Source organism: Sinohyriopsis cumingii, chromosome 5 (assembly GCF_028554795.1).
Source record: "Sinohyriopsis cumingii isolate HCF-2022 chromosome 5, ASM2855479v2, whole genome shotgun sequence".
NCBI lineage: Eukaryota > Metazoa > Mollusca > Bivalvia > Unionida > Unionidae > Sinohyriopsis > Sinohyriopsis cumingii.
In genome coordinates this window covers 102,880,939-102,901,747 of record NC_142965.1, presented here as the reverse complement: position 1 = coordinate 102,901,747, position 20,809 = coordinate 102,880,939, and the positions used below count along the sequence as shown (strand labels likewise).

Genomic DNA, 20,809 nt, shown 5'->3' with positions numbered 1-20,809 from the left:
GTGTAATACAAGAAAATACAGCTCTCATTCCATTTTAAAGTATTTCAACCAAACCTGACACACATGTAAAGCAAGTTGCTTAGATGTGCATTTTTATGCTTAGACACTTAAATATTTTGGCATTCTATTTCATAAGTAGCATACACATTGAGAGCGCTGGATCATATGGTACTTTCACTTAAGTCATGCATCTTATTTATTCATTTGAATTTGCTGCAGAATGCGAATAAAGTTGGTCAAGATAGCTGTACCTAATACTAATAATATTCTGTTCATTTGGGTTTACCTGATGCATGGAAATCCTAGGTGATAAGCATTTTTAGAAATGGTTAATTAGCTCCTTACAATGTTAAAGCTGGAGCAAATTTATTAAACAAAATAAGCATATATAACAATTTTCTTTAATAGCAGGCTTCCCTTTATACTTTATGCTCAGTTTCTTATCATCTGCTGTGACAATTTGTATAACACAAGTTTGGAAGGCTTCTAGCATCATGTCTTGGAAATATTTTTATTTATCCATCAAATAAATTCCCCAATCACACTAACATCAGGAATTAGCTTCTACAACTTCCCAGATTAAACCTTCTTGGAAAGACAAAGAATGTGTCTTTTCATTCTGTATACAATATAGACTTTCAAATAGTTTATATGGGAATGAACTCTTCTATGACACTTTTACTCTCATAATTACTTCCCCCTTTTCACCGCTAGTTGACTGCCTGTAAACCAGTTTGTTGTTTTTCGATTTTCACAAAATACAAGGAAAAACATTGTATTTGTATACCTCCCAAAATCAATTGGCTTTCCCTGGAAATATTGGCTTTCCCTGGAAATATAAACTGTTTGTCCACAAAGTTGTCTTGTCTTTATTGAAAAGGTCAGAAACTTTATTTTTTGTTTTTAAAGGTAATTTTCCATTTTTTTCCCCCACCTTTTTTGTACTTGATATTTTATGTTTTCCATTGCTTGCACTCTGTAATAGCATGCACTGTTACATTTTCCCAGGTTGCAGCTTTGGTGCTTAATTTTGTGTACAGGTTACAGCTGTCATGGTTCACTATTGCCTGGTTGATTTCCACTGTAATTGATAGGTATACAATGGCAACGAGAAGATCCAGTGATAAAACAGTTCAAGGTCTTAGGGGACATTCATGAGATGTGCCTCAGGTATACTAAATATGCTTTGTCCAGTCCTTGCAGTGCCTTCTCAATTGGGCAGAAGATGTTTGGTCCATGATTCAGCAGAAACAATTGAAAGGCAGTGAAAAATGTTCAGGATTGAAATCTTCTGGTGTGGAAGTCATTAGCCATTATCTCAACACTGAGTCAGTAGCCATTATAGGGGTCCCGAGTGGTCTAAAGCAATCACTGTTCCGGATCACTGCCGTCTCACCTCTGTCTGCGTGGGTTCGAGTCCAAGGCTTGGCTAGCGTGGGTACATGGGAAAGCCTGCCAGTAGCTTCTCGTGGGTCGGTGGTTCTTCCCTGGGTTTTCCAGGGTTCTTCCTCCACCAGTTATACTGGCCACCATGTATAGCCTATCTTGTGCTGAAAAATGGCGTTAAATCGTAGAACAACAACAACAAGTAGCCATTATAGAGGTTACCCCTCCCCCACCAAAGATTGCTCAGTTATTGCCATTTGCAACCATCACTTCCAGACAACTGGAGCTGGACCAGGAAGAAGGAAGTACTATGGCTTCAAACATTTGACATCTCATTTGCTGCTCAGATCTCAGATGAGAAGACTGATCCAAGAGACCACATTACAGAAGTTGGTTTCAGGGGATATTTGTTCTCACCTGTCTTTCTTTTGACTACTGATATGAATATGACAGGAAAGCTTTCACCCTCATTTTGTCAGCCCTTACATGCCAGACAAAACCATAGTGCTTTAAATATGTGAATTATTACAGATTTTGCTGGAGTTTTCTGTATATTGTACTAGTTATCTGCATGGTTCATACAAAAATCATAAGTTAAAAGGGTTACCTTGAAAACTTCATGAATTTTAAAATGATTGTTTTTATCCTTGTAAAGTTCTTGATTTTTTGTGTGAAAAACTCTTGGATATAATGAAGTGGATCAAATGACACACAACATGATTAGTTGATAAAGTTGACACACAACATGATTAGTTGATAAAGTAACAGAGAAATTCAACTTCCTTATTACAAAATACTCCTTTAAAACAGTTCAAGGTCCTTGAAAACTCCTTGATTAAAAACTCTACAATGCTGTATGAACCATAATCTATCCTTCTGCCAATATTCTGGCTCCTGACCAGCCTGTCCAGCTGGCCAATCAGTCATATGTACTGCGTTTGGTTGGTTATTGGTTGTTGCATTGAGATATGTCACAGACCGGCCAATCTCTCTGAACACTGATGGTGAAGGCAGACTTTGCTCCATTTGATTGCTCTAGCAATCTCAAGAGATTGAGTTCCTGCAGTCGCAATGGATCAGGACTATTTCTGACCATGCGTCTGATAAGTAATTCCAAAGCCTTTTTAAAAAGTCAGCTGTCAATCTCAGTTTCTGTCCATTTTTACAGAATGCACCTGAACATTGTCCTTCTTGAAGTTTAGAGTTTAAACAAAGGTATATCAGTTGTAAATGTGTCTGCCCTGCTTTTATATAAAATGACTGTCAGCCATTCCAGGCAGCCTTGAATTTGTTAAAAAATATAGTAGCAATTTCATCTTTGCTGGACTTTGTTTTGCTTCCAGTTTTGAGACTTGTGGAGAAAGCTGGTAGTGACCATGTTTAAAAGACAACATAATGCATTGTGAAAGTTATTGACTGGGAAGCTTACTACACTTTGGCAAATGCCTTGATAGCCGTGTTTAATATTTAATTTGATGGCATGCTATTTTTCGCTTGTCATCACTCATGCTCCATCCGTTGTTGTGCTGTGCTCATTACATTGTCGAGGCTGCATCAAGAACATGAAGAAACAGGCTGCACAAGAACTGCTACTTCAGCTCCCTTTATCCCCATTTATGCTGTATCACTCTTAGCCACAAAGGTGAGACAACTGTCATCAGAAAAGAGTAATTGTATGCCTGTGATTTAGATTTTTAGCATAGCTATAACAATTTGAGTCAGAATGCCATGATGCCTGCAGTTAGACAGTTTATACTGATGTCCAGCACTGGGGCATCATGCTGCAGACATGTAGCATCATATCCCACCCAGTCACATTATGCCGACACCAGGAGAAAGAAGTTGTGGTCTATCCCTATTAAGCAGTTATTTTGACCATAACTGTAGTTTAGTTGGGAACAACTGTCACAGCACCAAAACTTCTCCATAAGCCTACAAATAAACAAAAATGACTGCACTTATCAACTGCCAATAATATTCCTGCAGGCATCAGGTTGATTTATTTTCATATAGTTTGATTCAGCCTGTTTGTGGGCATCGAATTGGTAAAAGCAACTACATATTTTGTTCATCGAGCTCCCTCTTCTTTTAATTCCTTGCTTTGACTGAGGTCCCAACTGACCCTTTTAGGTGCTAATTAGCAGGAGATCTACCCTTTGCTCATCAGGTAGTCCACAAAATGAACTCTTGAGTTTTATCTATGATTTTTCCTGGTATAAAAAGCAAACTTAATATCTGGCTGGTGATTGACTTCAGTTGGCTCAGCAGATTGATAGCTTCCAGGTTCAGAATGGAGACTGCATGGTCGGTGTCTCTTTCTGTAAAGAACATGTTTGCCATCTGTATCAGCTTTATGGCTGCCTTCCTTTTTATCTCAGTTGATCATTTTCATGTAAACTTCTTCAGTTCACATTCTAAGGAACAATTTATCATTTTAGAGTCTCCTATTTTGATTCAACCATTGGCCTTCATGAAGACAGTTGACTTTGTCATCTCCCACTTCAGATCAACTGCAATTTACCTGGATGACATCTTACTGAAGCACTTGGTAAATTCAGTTCTGATTAAATATATGAGCAGTTTGCTCTCCTCTTAGCTGAGCCTTCTTGTAAACAGAGAGGAGTCAGATTTATCTTCCTAACATTTCCTTCAGCTTGGTGTAGAGTTTCTGACTTGTATCAATTTAGTTCATGTTTCCACCATTGGCATTGTAGAGAGGAACCCATGCACTTAATTAAATGATGATTAAGCCTTCCATGCCCCAAAACGCAAGAATCATCAAACTTAAACTAAGAACATAGTTGAGGTAATTATAATAGTAGCTCAGAAGAGTTTCCATGGATACTGACAGTTGTTAAAGTCTTAATTGTTTATAGGCTTAAAAGACACATTTGTTTGGTCTGGGATAGGTGTAATGAGTAGGTAGAAGTTAATTCCTAATATGGAATGATTGGTAAGTATTGTTAAAGAAACATTAAATTATGCTATAAATTTTCATCTTTAAGATGACAGAGCAGCAACTATGTGAAATATTTGGGAAATATGGCCCGCTTGCAAGTGTCAAAATCATGTGGCCCAGGACGGAGGAAGAACGTTCTCGAGGTCGTAACTGTGGATTTGTAGCCTTCATGAACAGAAAAGATGGAGAGCGTGCAATGAATGCTCTTAAGGGTAAGGAATGACTAGCCCAAAAACAGAATATTACAACATATATTAATAATTATTATGCCATTTTTGCAAGGAATTTCTGGTACCTTTATATGTTTGTTTAATGAATTTCATAATGCAAATTCATTTCCATCTCAGATTCTCTTTTCTGAAACTTGAAATTCATTGTCAAGTAATGAACTCTATCATTTCAACATTTATGAGCATAAACCCTTGGAAAATATGTCACAGGCAGAGAAAAAGCCAGCATTTACTGTACTAATCCTAAATACTAATGTACCATCTATGCTTGCTCTTACGTCAAGTCCAATTGCAAAATAGGCAGACCTTGATATGCCATCACATAATGTGCTTTCATAGCTGGGTCTGTCTTGTTTGTTCTAATGAGTACTTCTAACAAACTGCATATATCCAGATCTGCCAGTTCATTATGCCTTAGCAGACCTGGGTCTGTACATTTTGCAGTTGGACGGACTTGTTTGAGAGTGTGTACAGTATAACATTTGTAGGGCGTGGATCTGGTTGTTGTACAAAGTGCGAGTTCCCGTATCTTTCCTTAATCCTTAAAAACAGAGGATTCCTCAGAAGCTCATTACCCTGTACATCTGTGTGTGTGTGTGTGTGTGTGTGTGTGTATATATATATATATATATATATATATTATGGCAAGAGTTAGTAGTTTTTATTCAGATCTTATTATTTGCATGTGATAACATTTTGAAAATGACAGCCTTCTTTTTTGTGATCATACATTAGTAACACATATACATGCACACTACACACACATACGTAAACTTGACATAGATTTAATCCCATATATATATATATATAGACACACACACACACACTTTTGAATAGAATAATATATCATAAATTATGATATTTTTATTACTGCATTGATATCCTGGCCATCTGAATATTTGAAAACAGGCAAAGAAATATGTGGCTTTGAAATGAAGCTAGGTTGGGGGAAGGCTGTTCCGATTCCCCCCCACCCTATTTACATACCACCAGCTTTGATGGAATTGACACTGCCTCCACCACCATCAGGACTTCCGTTCAATGCACAGTCGCACAGGAAGAAAGAGAGATCAGAGAAGTTCGGCAGAGTCCCTCCACCAGGAAGTAAGGAGGAAGCAGAAGAGTTACAGAAGGTAATCAAAAAGGACAAGACAGCTGGTTTCTGAGTATTTTTTTTTTTTGTTTTGTTAAATATAATGCACATGTATATAGGTTGCAAGTATATTCATGGCTCACTAATCTGACAGAGAAACAAATCTTACTATTTTCCTAAATTTTGAATTTGAATGACTTTTTCATATTCTATTTTCTCGTAAGATATTCAATTAAATAAAGTTCTTCATCAGATAAACAGAGTCAGATTATTGAGGCTAGACTGTATTTTATATCCAGTCAATAAGTCTCCGGATAAAGTAAATCACTTGCGACCTCTGATTATTTCTGCATCTTTACCAAAAGTTTGCATTAGATTCAAAGATAACTGTACATTTTACACTTTGAAATTATTTTCATCTTTTGTTGTCTTTGGTGTTTGCCATCATTTTTGGGTAACGTATTGGCCAGTGCATAGTTTGAAATTGCAATGGCTGCAGAGGTGAAATAGCTATTGCCTTTTAGTTGTTTGTTGTGAAAAAAAATTATTTCCCTCCTGAGACTTATTGCTTACCAAGACATTGTGTTGTCATTCAGAAGTCGGTCTACAAATCAGGTATTTTCAAAGTCAAACCAACTGCCAGCTCATTTTCAGATTATTTTGGGTGTATCAAGGTCACACTGGTATTGAAAGTTGAGATGGTTAATCTTAAATTTCATTGTTGCAAAAGTTTTACAATAATAAATCAAATATTTCATTATGTTTACAAAATGTTGTGTCTCTCTTTTTTTCTTTCAAGAAGACATTAGCAGTTTCTAAATCCAAGTATATGTATTACATGAATTTGGCTGACTTCAGGCATACTTTCACTATTTTCTTCTTAGAACTTGTCCAAACCCATCAAATCTTAGACTGATGTTGTAAAACAGGACTCTGAACTTTTAGAGTACCAATATATATGTGCTTTGCAGACACGTTTTGAGAGCCAACATATAAGCAGATCTGTCTAGTTTTCAACATTTCTGGTTTTTTGAGGTTTCTGTTACTTGTCACTTTTGTCAAGCATTGGAGATTTCTTCATGTAAGATGCATTTATATTGTCAGTGATTTTGCGGCATTTTCATTAGTTTTGTTTGCTACATAACAAGCTGTCAGTGTATCTTAACATGTAAAACATATATTGAAAGGAGGGTTCATACCACATTTACAGTGATTAATTTCCTAGATGAATACCCAAGTCCAATTCATGCCAGAAGAACTACTGCACTAGATGTTTTTCCTTGGTTTAATTTCTCTATATATTCAGCAAATCATGTTTGCATGGTTTAAAATTTTGAAGGAGGTATATTGAATCAGGCTGTAATTACACTTTCTTTTGTTGCTTATTCTTGAGTCTACTTCATTATGGTTTGCTGTTTGTGTCACTTCAAGTCTGTTTACACTCATGATGTCCACTTCACATATAAATATATAACAGTAAATTTCATAATGTTCTGCTCCATCTTGTCTCTATAATTGTTGTTTACCTGCAGTCAGTTATTTTGATCCTACATGAAATTTTCCTCATTCATCTGTGGATGCTAGTGTTTATTTATAGTTTATGTGCATCATTGGATTATAGGGACTCTACTCAAATTCAGTTTGTGTTGGAGCTGGCTGCACATTTTCTTTGACTTTATTTATTGTCTTAAGGTTTTTCTTGTCTAGATGTTATTGCAGATGTTTCTTGTTCTGTGCTCTTCCTGGCTGTAAGATTACAAAGAATAATTTGTGTGTTTGTCAGTCAGTAGAAGTTGGATTTGTGAGTTGTGTCTTGATCAGGTTGAGCATCTTTGCTGGAATTGAATCCTCTATGCTTATTGGCATAGTGTCCACCTTTTTTTAAACCAAATATAGTTTGTATTACTAATAATAGTAATGGACAATCATCTTACTAACATGAATGAAGAAAGGTATATATTCAGTCTCACACTATCCCTTTTTGAAGTCATCCAAAATTTCTTCTGCTTAGTTTTGAAATGGCTGTTTGTCCAGATGTTTTTCATTAGTTCTTATTTTTGCAAAGACAAACATCAGTTCATATTTTCTTGCTGAAGTACATCAAAACTAAGTAGGTAAGTGAATAGATTGACAGAAGTCTCCATTGTTTAGGTAAATATGAAGTCATTTTGGCTGTATAGATAAAGCATTCACCTCAGCAAGCAGAGCAACAAAATGTTTCTTTGGCTGCATCCTTCTGGCAAGTAAAATAGCAAATGTTTTTAAGTTTGAGTACACAAATCAGTCAGTGTATAGTTAATTGGCCTTCACAATTGTGGATCTTGCAGGTAAGTTTTTACTAAAATCCTTTGAGAACTTCAGGTAAGTTCTACCCTCCCCCATGTCTTTGTTTTCCCATTACCATATATACTAGCTTATAAGTTTAATCTGACTAAAGACAACATTGTCCCTGGTTTGCCATTGCATGTGGGTATGTGCAGTTTGCTGTTGGATTTGACTTATAAGTGAGTATGTACGGTACTTGTTTCACATCTAGTGCTTTGTTATTTCTCAGTCTGCTCTTATATTTATCAAATCTTGTATGTGAAACATGGTCTGATGAAGAAAAGGACACTTTTCTAGGAGCAACAGCTTTTTCATCAAATAGTTTTAATTGCCTAACAGTCATGTTTTTAGTAAAAGTTAAGGTTTTATTTGCCAGTGGCAAGTAATTGATATAAAATTGAACTTGACTGTCACTTTGCACTTTTTTCTGTACAGTAACATGTAATGCCAAGACAACAATTTAACTTAAGTTTATTCTTCATATTCAGGAAAGTGTACGTGCTATAGGAAGATTAATATGAATAGAATTATTATATCATACCTGTAGAATATGATCATTATTGTGTAGTAGTTTTGCAGTGTTCAAGAAAAACTCTCTACTCGTAGTCATTTTACCATAGTTTTAAGTGCTACTGTTCAGTGTTTGTATCAGTATATGTTAAATAATTGGCACAAATGCAGTCAATTTATGATTTTAAAATAAAACTGTTTTTGATGTTTTAAACCCTGTAACTTGAAGGAGTATACATTTGTATTTGAATCTAGGCATAAAGTACTATATAAAGTTAAATACTATTTTTTTTACTAAGTAATTTAAAAACTGCAGGATTTTTTAAAAGAAATTATTTTCAAAATTTTATGCTTTGTAGAATTCTGTAATGTTATCATTGTATGTTGATTTTAAGAATGATTTTAATATACTGAATATTTTAATAGTTGAGGACATAATTCTCAACGGAACTTAATCTGATTTTACTGAACTTTCTCCAGACATTAGCCAAAGCTGTTGTGAAAGTGGTTATCCCTACGGAAAGGTATTTATTTATTCTCTAGAATCTCGTCAAATATCTTTGACCAGATATATTTGTATGCATAGTTAACATGTTGTAATTAGGGCTGATAGGGCGATAGCTTCTACACTTTCCATGGGAGACCACTCATGATGCTGAGACCCTGACATACTAAAGGGAGACCAGTCTCAAAGCCGAAGAAGAGAAGAACAAGAGGTGGAAGAGGAGGTGTCAGCTTTCACAGATACATATCTTCAGTATTTGCATTTCTTATGATTTCTGCTGTAAACACATGAATGTAGACATATTCAAATACTTTGTTCAAAGCTGTACCTTAATGCTTTTGCAAATAGGTTACATGGTAACAATACATCAGAAATAGGTCCACTACCTCACAAACTGTAAAATATGTTCACTATATCTTTTGGCTTGTTGCCAAAGTGGAAGTCAGTCCAGGGTTCACTAATTTCAGAAACATTTTGTCTTTTAGCCATAGTTGACCTGAATTTGATGGGCTATCTTTGCAACCAGAGGGAACTAAACCAACACCAGATAAATTCTTTCACATATTGGGTCATGAGACTAACATGGCAGACATCACTTGCATAGTACAACTGCTTCTTAACTGATACCATCCGAGCCACAAGATGAAACATTTTCTGGTTTTTACCTCAGTGACCTGTCTTTGTTGTGAGCTCAGTTTGATCTGGTTGGACCTTTATCAGCGGCACAACTAGCTTACCTTCCCATGTCGTTCAGCAACTTCATAACAATAGGAGTTAGTATTCTTCCACTGGATTTTTGTGGCAGTAGGGGATGTTTTCCTCAAACCACTTTCATGCATAAACTATGTGTTTACCCTGCCACTTATTTCACACACCTCAGAGTTGCTTCACATATGTTTATAAACCAGCAATGGGTCCATCTCTAGTGTAAAGGGATGTAACCTCCCACTGCTTTCCTATTCTCCTAATATATTATGATCGAATAACAGATTTGAACAACAAGAAACATTTTTTCTAGACTTAAATGTTTCTTCAGTAATGCTTATCATGGAGCACATCCACACAAATTCTCCTATAGTTATATTCCTGAAAGAGGATGGACATAACCTTCCATAGAAAAGGGTTTTGGTGGTGGTCTCCATTCAAGGGGAGACCACTCTAAACTGACTTCCACTATGACAGGCAGACAACCTTTTTACACAAGTTTAAGGACTATGTGAATGTCTTTTTTTAGCTTCAGAGGACTAGATCTGTGAGGTAGTGGATATATCAATTGCATATTATGATCAGTTTCATATTATTGAAGAAACATTTTCCACAAAAAATTTGTTCTACATTTTTCCTCCTTTGTTTTAAGCTGATATGAAATGATGATCAGTTTTACCATGGTGCAAACCTTTTTTGAATTTCAACCAGTAAGACTATAAACTTTGATTAATGGTTTAGTCTAGGGTACCTAGTTTGGCAAAAATCAATTGAAACTATTTGATATATCAATTATGGAGATTGTCTACATTCTTTGTGGTCCTAACTTTGTATTGTAGCAAAGTAAGATAAATCTAGACATTTTAAAATGAAGACTTTCAATTTTAGGCCATTTATACATTTGATATTTTGTTCTCTACAATTATGATTCTAGATGTTGAAAAAAAATGCCTTTGGCCGCAAAATAATTAACCTTGTGGTGTAGGTAGTGCTTTGATATACTGTCTGCTGAGCAGATTTGGTTGAACAAAGATTTCATATTGTACATGAAACTTTACTCTAAATCTTAATCAGAACAAGGATTACCAATTAGAAGGTCATTTAGGTATATTTTAGGTGAGATTTCCAACTCTGCAGTAAAATTTATTACTCCTAATGATGAGTTAGGTTTTTTTCTGTTTTTACGGTTCTGAATTCTTTGTTCAGTAAGAAATACATTCTGTGCTGTTAAGACACTCGGGCATCAATTTATGGAAGTTCTTGTATGGCAGACGTATTAATCTTAATCCAATTATGACTTTTGTGCCCAAAATTGTATACCTCTTTTTTTTTTATAGATACGATAAAGACGCTTCTGACACATCCAGAAGGTCATTCCAGTGATCATTGTCCTTTAGACTATCCTGATTAATTACAAGAATAATGTTGACCACTCTGGTGACCATGTGCTCAGAGTTTCCGCCTCAGATGTGGGAGGTTGCGGGTTTGAACCCCAGTCAAGTCATATCAAAGACTTATAAAAATAGTACTTACAGCTGCCTCTCCAGGCGCTCAGCATTAAGAGGTTAGTGCTAGGCCTGGTCGGCCTGGTGTCAGGATAATGTCTGCGGCATGATGCACCAGTGCTAGGCATCACTATTAACTTCCACATTGCAGACATCATAGTGATATGACTGAAAAATTGTTAAAGCTACATTAAAAATGCAAATCACACACAAACACAAGAATACTGTTGACGAGTCAAATAACCACTTAAGGAATGAAATGTAGTGCCAGACTGTTTTTTGCAGTAAGGTACTTCCTTTGGATGGTAGCCTGTGCTGAAAAGGACCACAAAGTATCTTCCCATTAGTTGGAGTTAAAAATAAAATGTTTCAGATTTCTCGTACCAAGTTTGTACTGATTAAATTTAACCCTGATAACTCCATGAAACATTTGCAAAGTATTTTGTAATGCATATACTTTAGCTTTAATTGTTAAGAAACTGAGTTGTTTTTTCTGCTTGACCAGAATAAAGGGAGGAAGGTTCGAGGTGTGACCTCATAAAATTAGAACTTTCTCATTATACTGCAAGAATTCTGATTATTCAGCAACTATCTTTGGGGACGATTATTTGAGTTTTAAGTTTTCAATCTGCAGTACAGTTTTGCAACCTACCTTGGTTTATTACTGATTGAAGTTGATCCTCATCAGATGAGAAAATGGATATTATATTTTGGGGGAACTAAAATAGACAAGGAAGGGAAGAAACCCAATCTTTTGTTTGAAAAAAATCCAACTGTAAATAATATCACCATGTCATTCTGGTATCCATTATTTAAATGTGTTCCATTTAGTGATATGTAATGAGACAAAACATCAGCACTTGAATAAATTCACCCTAATCTCCTGCAGGTTGCTTTTGCTCCTTTAGCTGTTATCTTGCTATTTAAACTTTTGGTGATTTCGTTCAAAGAAATATCTTTCTCTGCATTTCATTCCTTTTAAAGTCACTTGTTTTCATTTCTTGTTTACAACGAAATAACTTAATAAACAGTTTGTACAACCTTAAAAACTCCTTGAATTTGAGAGGTTGCCCTGAAAACTATTTGAATTTGAGAGGTTGCCTTGAAAACTGTTTGAGGTTTGAGAGGTTGCCTTGAAAACTATTTGAATTTGAGAAGTTGCCTTGAAAACTATTTAAATTTTGAAAAGTTGGTTTTATCCTTGAAAAGTATTTGAAGTTTTTCTTATGCTTCTTGAATTTATTTGACTGAATACAAAACATTAAATCTAATTTGTATAAGATTTCGAATTTAGAAGTGTTGTTATTTAATCTAGTGGTGAATTAATTAGCAACATGCTTTTTCTCTGCTTTTGTACCCATTTATTTGATCCCCAGCCAAGTTATACCAAAGACTTACAAAAATGGGACTAACAACTGCCTCACTTGGCGCTCAGCATTAAGAGGTTAGTGTTAGGACTGGGCGGCCTGGTGTCTGGATAATGTGACTGGGTGGGACATCATGCTACATGTCTGCGGCATGATGCCCTTGTGCTGAACGTCACTATAAACTGTCACACTGCAGACATCATAGCGATATGACTGAAAAATTGTTAAAGCTACATAAAAAATCCAATCACACACTATTTCTGCAGTGATAAACAAAGGTGCAATTTCCATGAAATAAATAACTAAAACGTCAGGAAGCCCTTAATACCTCCTTGAAAAGTTCTTCAAAAATGGTTTTCAAGGATTGTCTGAACCAAGGAATAACGAAAATATACATTTTTTTAAGTAAAAGTTTAAAATCTTGGTACTGGACCCCCCTCTTTTATTTTTAATAGTTTGCTGCTGTTGTTTTGTATTTTAGAGTAAATTTTATTGTGATTTCATTGCTTAAATTGGATGATAGAAAGAAAGTTGGTTACACATTTTAAATAATTCTTTTTGCCTTTAATCATAGAAATAGATTGATGCCTTGAAGGTTGGAATGTAATATCAAGGAACCTGTGTAATCTGACCAATTTGAGAATGATTTTTTTCATGCTGGATTTTACAGTAAAAAGATATTTTCAGTGTCAAGTCTAATTAAAGTGAGCCAGAATACCCAGTAGCCAGATCAACAGGTTCCAGTGTACCAAGTACTTTAATTGCACGTGCATTAGTTTACACCCAGTTACACCCAAATATGCCATTGCATCCAGCGTGGCACATGGACACTGCTGTATTCTCTTGTTCCTGACAGCTCATCTTCATGCTTAGTGCAGTTTATAGAAAAGTTTTTACCATATATTTTAAGGATTTAAATTGGATGCCTTCATGCTTTGTTTTGTATACATTTTACAGAATTTTGACATATTAAACTTAAAATTGTTTTATATTATATTTTGCATTTATCTGGAAAGTTTATCATCGCAAAGTTTTCGTGCAGTTCATTTTTTACGTTTTTAGAACTTTATTTTTATTTGATACCATATAGGAATTAATGTGCTGATCTGCTGTTAAACACTAATACATGCATACAGATTATATGACTGTCTAAAATCTATTTATACCTCAAGCGGATGGAGTCATACCAAAGACTTATTAAAATGGTACTAACAGCTGCCTCTCTAGTCAATCAGCAATAATGTGTTAGTGTAAGGACTGGTTGGCCAGGTGTCAGGATAATGTGACTGAGTGATACATTATGCTACATATCTGCGGCATGTTGCTCCAGTGCTAGACATCACTATAAACTGCCACACTGCAGACATCATAGCTATATGACTGTAACATTGTTAAAGCTATGTTAAAAATTCAAATCACACACACACACACACACCTCAAAGCTATGTAAATCTGTCATCTCAGCGCATTAGTACAGGAGCACTTGAACTGACTTCTATTTTATTTCCCTTTTCACAGTTGAAGTCTATTATAAAAATAATTTTAAGTATGGCACCTCATGCACTTCATTGCACTGTCATTGAGATAACTGTCACATTTGCTCATGTACCACTGTGTGAGATTGTCAGTATCATGTCAGTTCAAGTAAAGAATTTTCGACTTTTTTCTGTTGAACACAAACTCTTAACATTCTGTGCTAATGTTACTTAAAAAACATGATTGCAAAATGTCAGTATCTGTTGTGATATGGAGCTGAGTGGCCAAGTGGTCTAAAGTGCTCACCGTTTCAGATCACTGAAATACCTCTGTCTGCCTGGGTTTGAGTCTCGGGCTCGGCCAATGTGGGTATATGAGAAATCCTGTGCTGAAAAATGGTGTTAAACCCAATAACAACAACAGCTGTTGTGATACAGCTAGAAGAAGGAAAGGTTTTCTCTAGGTAACAGTTTACCACCACATTTATGTCATTATGACAGTGGTGTCATCCTAAGGGTTATAATCCACTAGGAAAAGTTTGATCTGTTCTGTTTAAGCTGAAGTAAATAGTGTGGACCTAACCTGTTGATACATTTCACACTAGAAGATCTTGTCCAGGTTTGTTTGCCTTTCAGTCCAAATGATAAATGTGGTACTCAATTTTTATATTGAAAATGAATAAAGAAAGGGTCTCCTCAAATTATATTACATTCTTGGTCATACAATTTATTTATGATTGTAATTTTTATGTAACTGTATTTTCTTTTCTAGACTTGAATGTTTAAACTTTACATTTTATGTTCTGTACATTTATAACATTTTATTGTATTAATGTATATCATTTTTTCAAATGACACAAAAATTATTTCTATGCTTCCACTTTCTCTCCTATAACATTTTCTTTTCGCATAAGATTACACACTAAATATTGCATATTTTAAGATAGATAATTTGGGTTCTAAAATATTGTTGATGTTTGATCTTGATTTCTAATGAAGTTTGATCTTAATTTCTAATGTGTAATCAACACAATTTCAAAATTTTCACTAGAACAAGAGCATGCAGTTTTACAGAAATTACACTTTCGTAATTAAAATGACTTTTTTTTAAAAAAAAATAGAACATTTGCTACAACATTAAGGAAAAATTTGGAAAATAAGAATTTTACACAATTTTCTCACTTGTGTTTATATGATGAGAGAGATACAGCACTCCCTCAATATAACGCTCTTCATTATAATACATTCCTTGTTATAAGGTGGGTATGGTCATGGGTCCCATTTTATTATGTTATGGTAGTCGTATGTATCATATACACTACTTCATTATAAGTCAGTCTTACTAAAAGGCAATTTGTTCCGTGGCTTCCAGGGGTGGCATTATAATGAGGGAGTACTGCATCGCTTTTCAGGTAGCAAAGGCATTGGCATCAATTTTTACTTGAAGCATTTGCAAGTCTGGTACATGGGGTAGGGTACACCATTACATAGAATCAAGTGAAATGATGGTTTCCATGGCTACTCTGGCTACTCTTGTTTATATAGAATCATACTAAAATTAATCTTGTAAAAATGTTGTCAAAAGAATTTAATATGTAATTAGTAATTCTGTCTTAATTTCCTATTAAAGTAGCAGTTGGTTCAGTTCCCCAGAAATAATGAAGCTGTGCTCATAAATTTGTCTGTTAATTAAAAAATTTGAGAACCTTACAGATTGAATCATATACTTATTTCAAAGTCGTCATGTTGATAATATAAAAGTATGGGGAAATTAAGAAAATATGTAACAATGACCAAAATTTTGATAAAATCATTTTTAAGAAAAGCAGTGTATTATTTATTGATGAAAGACTTCCAGAAGATAAAGAAGGGGGGATACTTTTGACCCTCCCAGGGGTGGCATTGTCATGTCCTAGCTTTGTTTCAGAAACCACCTGAACGTGATTCATCGAATGATCGAGTTCGTAGTGAGAGAAGGGCCCATGTTTGAAGCTATGATTATGAATAGGGAATTAAATAACCCTATGTACAGGTAAGTTCAACTCTGCTTTATACCAACCTATATGTAACAAATATCGTATTTTCTGTATGTCTTCAAGCGCAGTTTGTTTTCAAAAACCAAAATTTATTTGCCAGAAAGCTTATGTATGTCATGTATTTTTGGGATAATGTTTTATAATACTTTTATATAAAAAAAATTGTGAACACAATTTAATGAAACCATGTTTTGGAACTCTGAGACCAGACTCCACATCATCAAACTTTTAAATTTCAGTGCACTCAGACTCGGATTCTGATTCTTTGGATTATTTTGTTATGGATTGTTTTATTTTCATGAAACTGCTCTCTGTATTTAATATTATCAGTCATGAATAGGTACCTAATTATCTCAGAAATTGCTTCAGCTTGCTTGGCACGGACATGATTTTCCTCCATTTTAAAGCTGAATTCCACTTTTCTCCGGACAGGAGAAATCAAATTCTTGATGTAATCATTTGTTTATATCATCTCTAATCCAGTGTTTAAAAAACGGTCTGTCTGGTCATGTTCTGCAATGATTATTGTAAAGTATTCTAACGTGATTATTGTATTATGACCGCTCTAGTGGCATAGTGGTTAGAGTGTCCGCCTTGGAAGAGGGAGGTTGTGGGTTCGATCCATGGCTGAGTCATACCAAAGACTTTAAAAAATGGTACCAACAGCTGCCTCACTTGGCGCTCAGCATTAAGAGGTTAGTGTTAGGACTGGTTAGTCTGGTGTCAGGATAATGTTACTGGGTGGGACATGATGCGGCATGATGCTCCAGTGCTAGACATCAGTATAAACTGTCACACTGCAGACATCATAGTGATATGACTGAAAAATTGTTAAAGCTACGTCAAAAATCCAAAACACACACACTTATTGTATTCTGATGGGTCCAAGTTTCTACTCATCCAATGAATCTAATAGAAATTGAAAAAGAAAAGAACACAAAAAGTTTGGATACAGGTTTGAAAAATGTGTGGAAATGGGAATGGCTCAAGCAGAAGGTCATTGGAAATATAGTTGGCTGGTTCATAAGACAACTTACTGTCAGAGGATTGGCATTTTGTAATCTTTGCAAGAAAGATTTGAATTACACTGATCTATGTTGGAAGAGTTTTGAGCAGCAGACACCACCTCCAAAAGAAGCTGCATACAGAGAGATTGAATATCGGAAGCACAAATTGCAACCAATACAAGGGGGTGCTTGAAAGGAAAAACAGTTCTTTGTTGAGAAAGAAAGAAAGATTCAACACTGAGCCCCAAAAAAGTCATTGGGGACAAAAAGGAAAGCAAAAGAATTCATTTCCAAGGCTGCAGAAGAGCAAGACTGGCATAACATTATCAACAGGTTGTGTTCAGTTGGGTAAATTACATGAAAATGTACAGGATTATTTGTATATAGTTGAACTATTTTTGGTGATCTATTTAACAGATTTTTATCTGAAAACAGAAAAGTGTATTGTAATATTTCCTGCAGATATAGACAAATTATTCTGATTGAATTTCTATGTGAACTCGGACATGCACATGTAATAATTTCAGCAGTAATATTGTTGGAGAGCAAGTTGATATGACAGTGAACATTGAAAATCTTCAAGTATTGTTGAAAGTTTCATAAAGTTATTTTTTCAGATGATTTTTGTTTGCAGTAAAGTAACAACTTTGTAATATATTATGCTAATAAGGTCCATCAGGAATAGTATTCTATGAGTGTAGAATGCATTTTTGGCCCTTGTCCCCCCAAATCAGAGGCACCCACCCACCCCCCTTTTGACATCACCCCCCCCCCCCCAACCCAGCCCAACCCAACCCCCTGCATATTTTTCATTTTCTTCTTTGTTATGGAGGACCAAAATCATGTCTGTCAGCAAGAAATATTTAATGTGATTATGAACTTACCAATAACATAACTAATAGTAATCCACTGTGTCATTTCTTGAATTTTTACATTTACTGCTACATTGTGCAGATGCCAAGTGACATTTCTCTTTGAATTCCAGTAGATATACTGATTTTTTTTTCTTGTTAGCCAGAATTGATGAAACAATTAATTATCATTGGTTCTTTATTTTATTCCATAACAAAAATACATTATCAGAGTAGACACACACACGAGTCCACAATAAGGTACTGTTAATCTGGTGTGACAGTCATAGTTTTGATAAAATAAGTATTTGGTAATATCTCTATTAACAGTTGGCAGCCATAATTTTCAATTTTATCGTATTAACTTATTCAGCTCCAGCACTGTTATCAGTATCTCTGCTGCTTTGTCCCAGAAGCACTAAGCTGTGTCTAGCTGCTTGTGCCCCAGAGTTTTTACCTGTTTGAAATTTTTTGTAAATACTCTTACCTTAATTTCTCTTCTTGTATCCAATAAAAATCCATGAAATTTTCACCAATTATTCCAAATGAATTTGTCTACAGAGTGATATATTTTTTTCTTCCCTATTTGTCCAAGTCTTTCAAAACTTATTTATACACTATTTACAAAATTATGTGCAACATTTATCCGCAAGAACTCTCATCATTGCTATCAGCAGCATCATCTTCTGGCGATTCAATCTCAGACACTTCTATGTCCGAATCTAAATCTCGCAAAATATCCAGCTGCCAAACATATCTTTCCTCTGCTTGCTCAATATTTTCAAGATCAAACCCGAGAAACTTCTCATTTTTGATCTCATTAAAAATCGCTCTTTTACGTTCGCCATCATTTACAATTTTCCATGAACAGAACATGTGTAATGAAACTGCTCTCAGTTAGTAACCCTTGGCTTCTTAACAATTCAGATTTGCACAAATGAAAGTAAAATTATTTCTGATTGCTTGAATATTTGTCTAATTCTTGGGGGGAAAAACCCATTTGTAACCAATCAGAGACGTTGTATCTAACACAATTCATAACGACTGGAAACAGACATTGAATGCAGTAAACAAACCACAACTACAGGCGGGATTGGCTATTTAATGCAGAAACTGGCTCACGCGTACAGACGGGATCAGGGCCAAATGAGTTAAACCATAAATCGGGGTCTAGCTGGGTTGATATGTTGACATTAATTTTGAGACAAAAATATACTTGTTGACAGTAATGTGTATGGTGGAGTAAAGGTAGTTACCTTTCTCTCATTAACCATTTCTTGACAAACAATAGAGCAATTGAACTTCTGAATAAAAGAAAAGAAAGAAGGGCTGTTGCTGGCATTCTCTGGCAAATATGTTGCTTCCATTTTAGTAAAGTCCTTTATTTGTATTTTTTGTTTGTCATGAATGTTATTTGCATTTCATGCGAAGTTTTGATCTAATTTATTTTGACATCTTTAAAAACTTGGACCTGTTTGAACAATCTGCCCTTGTATGTTGGAACTGAAAGCTAAGCTAACAAATGCAGCACATGTTTTGTTTTTACAGTTGACAGTTCCATTAGTTCATTAATGGATTTGACATGTTCAGTTCCCCAGTATAATCCCATATTCATTTATATGGGGGTGTTTGTTTAGTACAATTGATAAAAAAAACAAAAACAAAAAAACATAATCTTGCTACACACTGGACACCTGTTTATTTGTAGCCACCCTTTAATGAGATTATATAAATTGTATGATCAAAGTATCATTACTGAGGTCCATTCTCAGCAAAAATATGGCCCAGATTTCTGAATTGTCAGTGGTCTCTTAGTTACCTTTTCATTAGGATATTATGCTTTTGTGAATTGATACACTTCAGTATTTTCACAGATATTGGGACAAAGAAACCTGTTACTTATAAAGAAAATGTATTATTAGATTAGTAAACATTGATATTGGTAGGATGTTATGAATCACAGTAGTGTGGACTATATTTTAATTTCTTTATTATGTGATGATGAAATATGATGGCATTTTTAGTGTACATTGTGGAAGATTGATGATATGGCAGTTTACTTGAAAAGCACATGTAACTATGGCACCAGTACATGTGTAGCAATATATTTTGGTGGATGATAAAAATAAGAAAATCAACATATAGTCAAGTAATGTCATTTTCATGCCCCACAAGTAAAGAATGGAAAATTTTCCTTTTTTATTTTATGGGCAGCAGATCATCGTTGGTGCCAATTTTCTTGCTAGGGTGATTGTTTTTTCTCCCTTTTTTTTTTCTGACACAAAAAAATTAATAGTTGAAAGTTTTTAAACTGCAAAAAGAAGCATTACTTTTTGCTGTCCAAAGACATACAGAAAATACAGCATGACAAATAAGGACATTTTTTTATATATCAAATATTCTCCGAATGCATTTGGATTTTTGACCAAAGGCATCTGTGGCTACCAATGTTTAGCAATGGCAACAAATGGTAACCATTGCTTACAACCATTGGCATTACTCCAAATGTACTCACAATTAATTTCGTGTTTTACTCTTAAGATACGAAATTAAACAGGCATCAAAAAGTGACTGCTTCAAATTATTTTACTCAGAAATAAGTCATCCAAAATATTCTGATAATATCTTTTGTGTTAAGAAGATGGAGAGGGAATGAAAAGAAAGGTCGAGTTTTTATGGGTAGAAGAGGTGAATGCCATAAATGATAAAATAATACATTTATGGGTTAATACAGAAAATGTTAAATCATTTTAAAATTTCAGTCATCAAAGCATGAAATGATCATAGGTGTTTAATTGATGGTCACAAAAGCAAAATTATTTTGGGGTCTTATATGAATTTTACAAGTAAACTTA

General features: G+C 34.8%; 1 protein-coding gene across 4 annotated transcripts in view; it reads left to right on the top strand.

Moving 5' to 3' along the window:
* LOC149799905 (U2 snRNP-associated SURP motif-containing protein-like) overlaps positions 1-20,809 on the top strand; it is an 84,850-nt gene that overhangs the window by 22,351 nt on the left and 41,690 nt on the right. For all 4 annotated transcript variants that reach the window (XM_089959356.1, XM_089959357.1, XM_089959358.1 and 1 more), the window contains exons 8-11: positions 4,392-4,557; positions 5,485-5,708; positions 8,984-9,027; positions 15,988-16,092. In XM_089959356.1, coding sequence (XP_089815482.1) covers positions 4,392-4,557; positions 5,485-5,708; positions 8,984-9,027; positions 15,988-16,092 — 539 coding nt within the window. The remainder of the gene's footprint in view (positions 1-4,391; positions 4,558-5,484; positions 5,709-8,983; positions 9,028-15,987; positions 16,093-20,809) is intronic.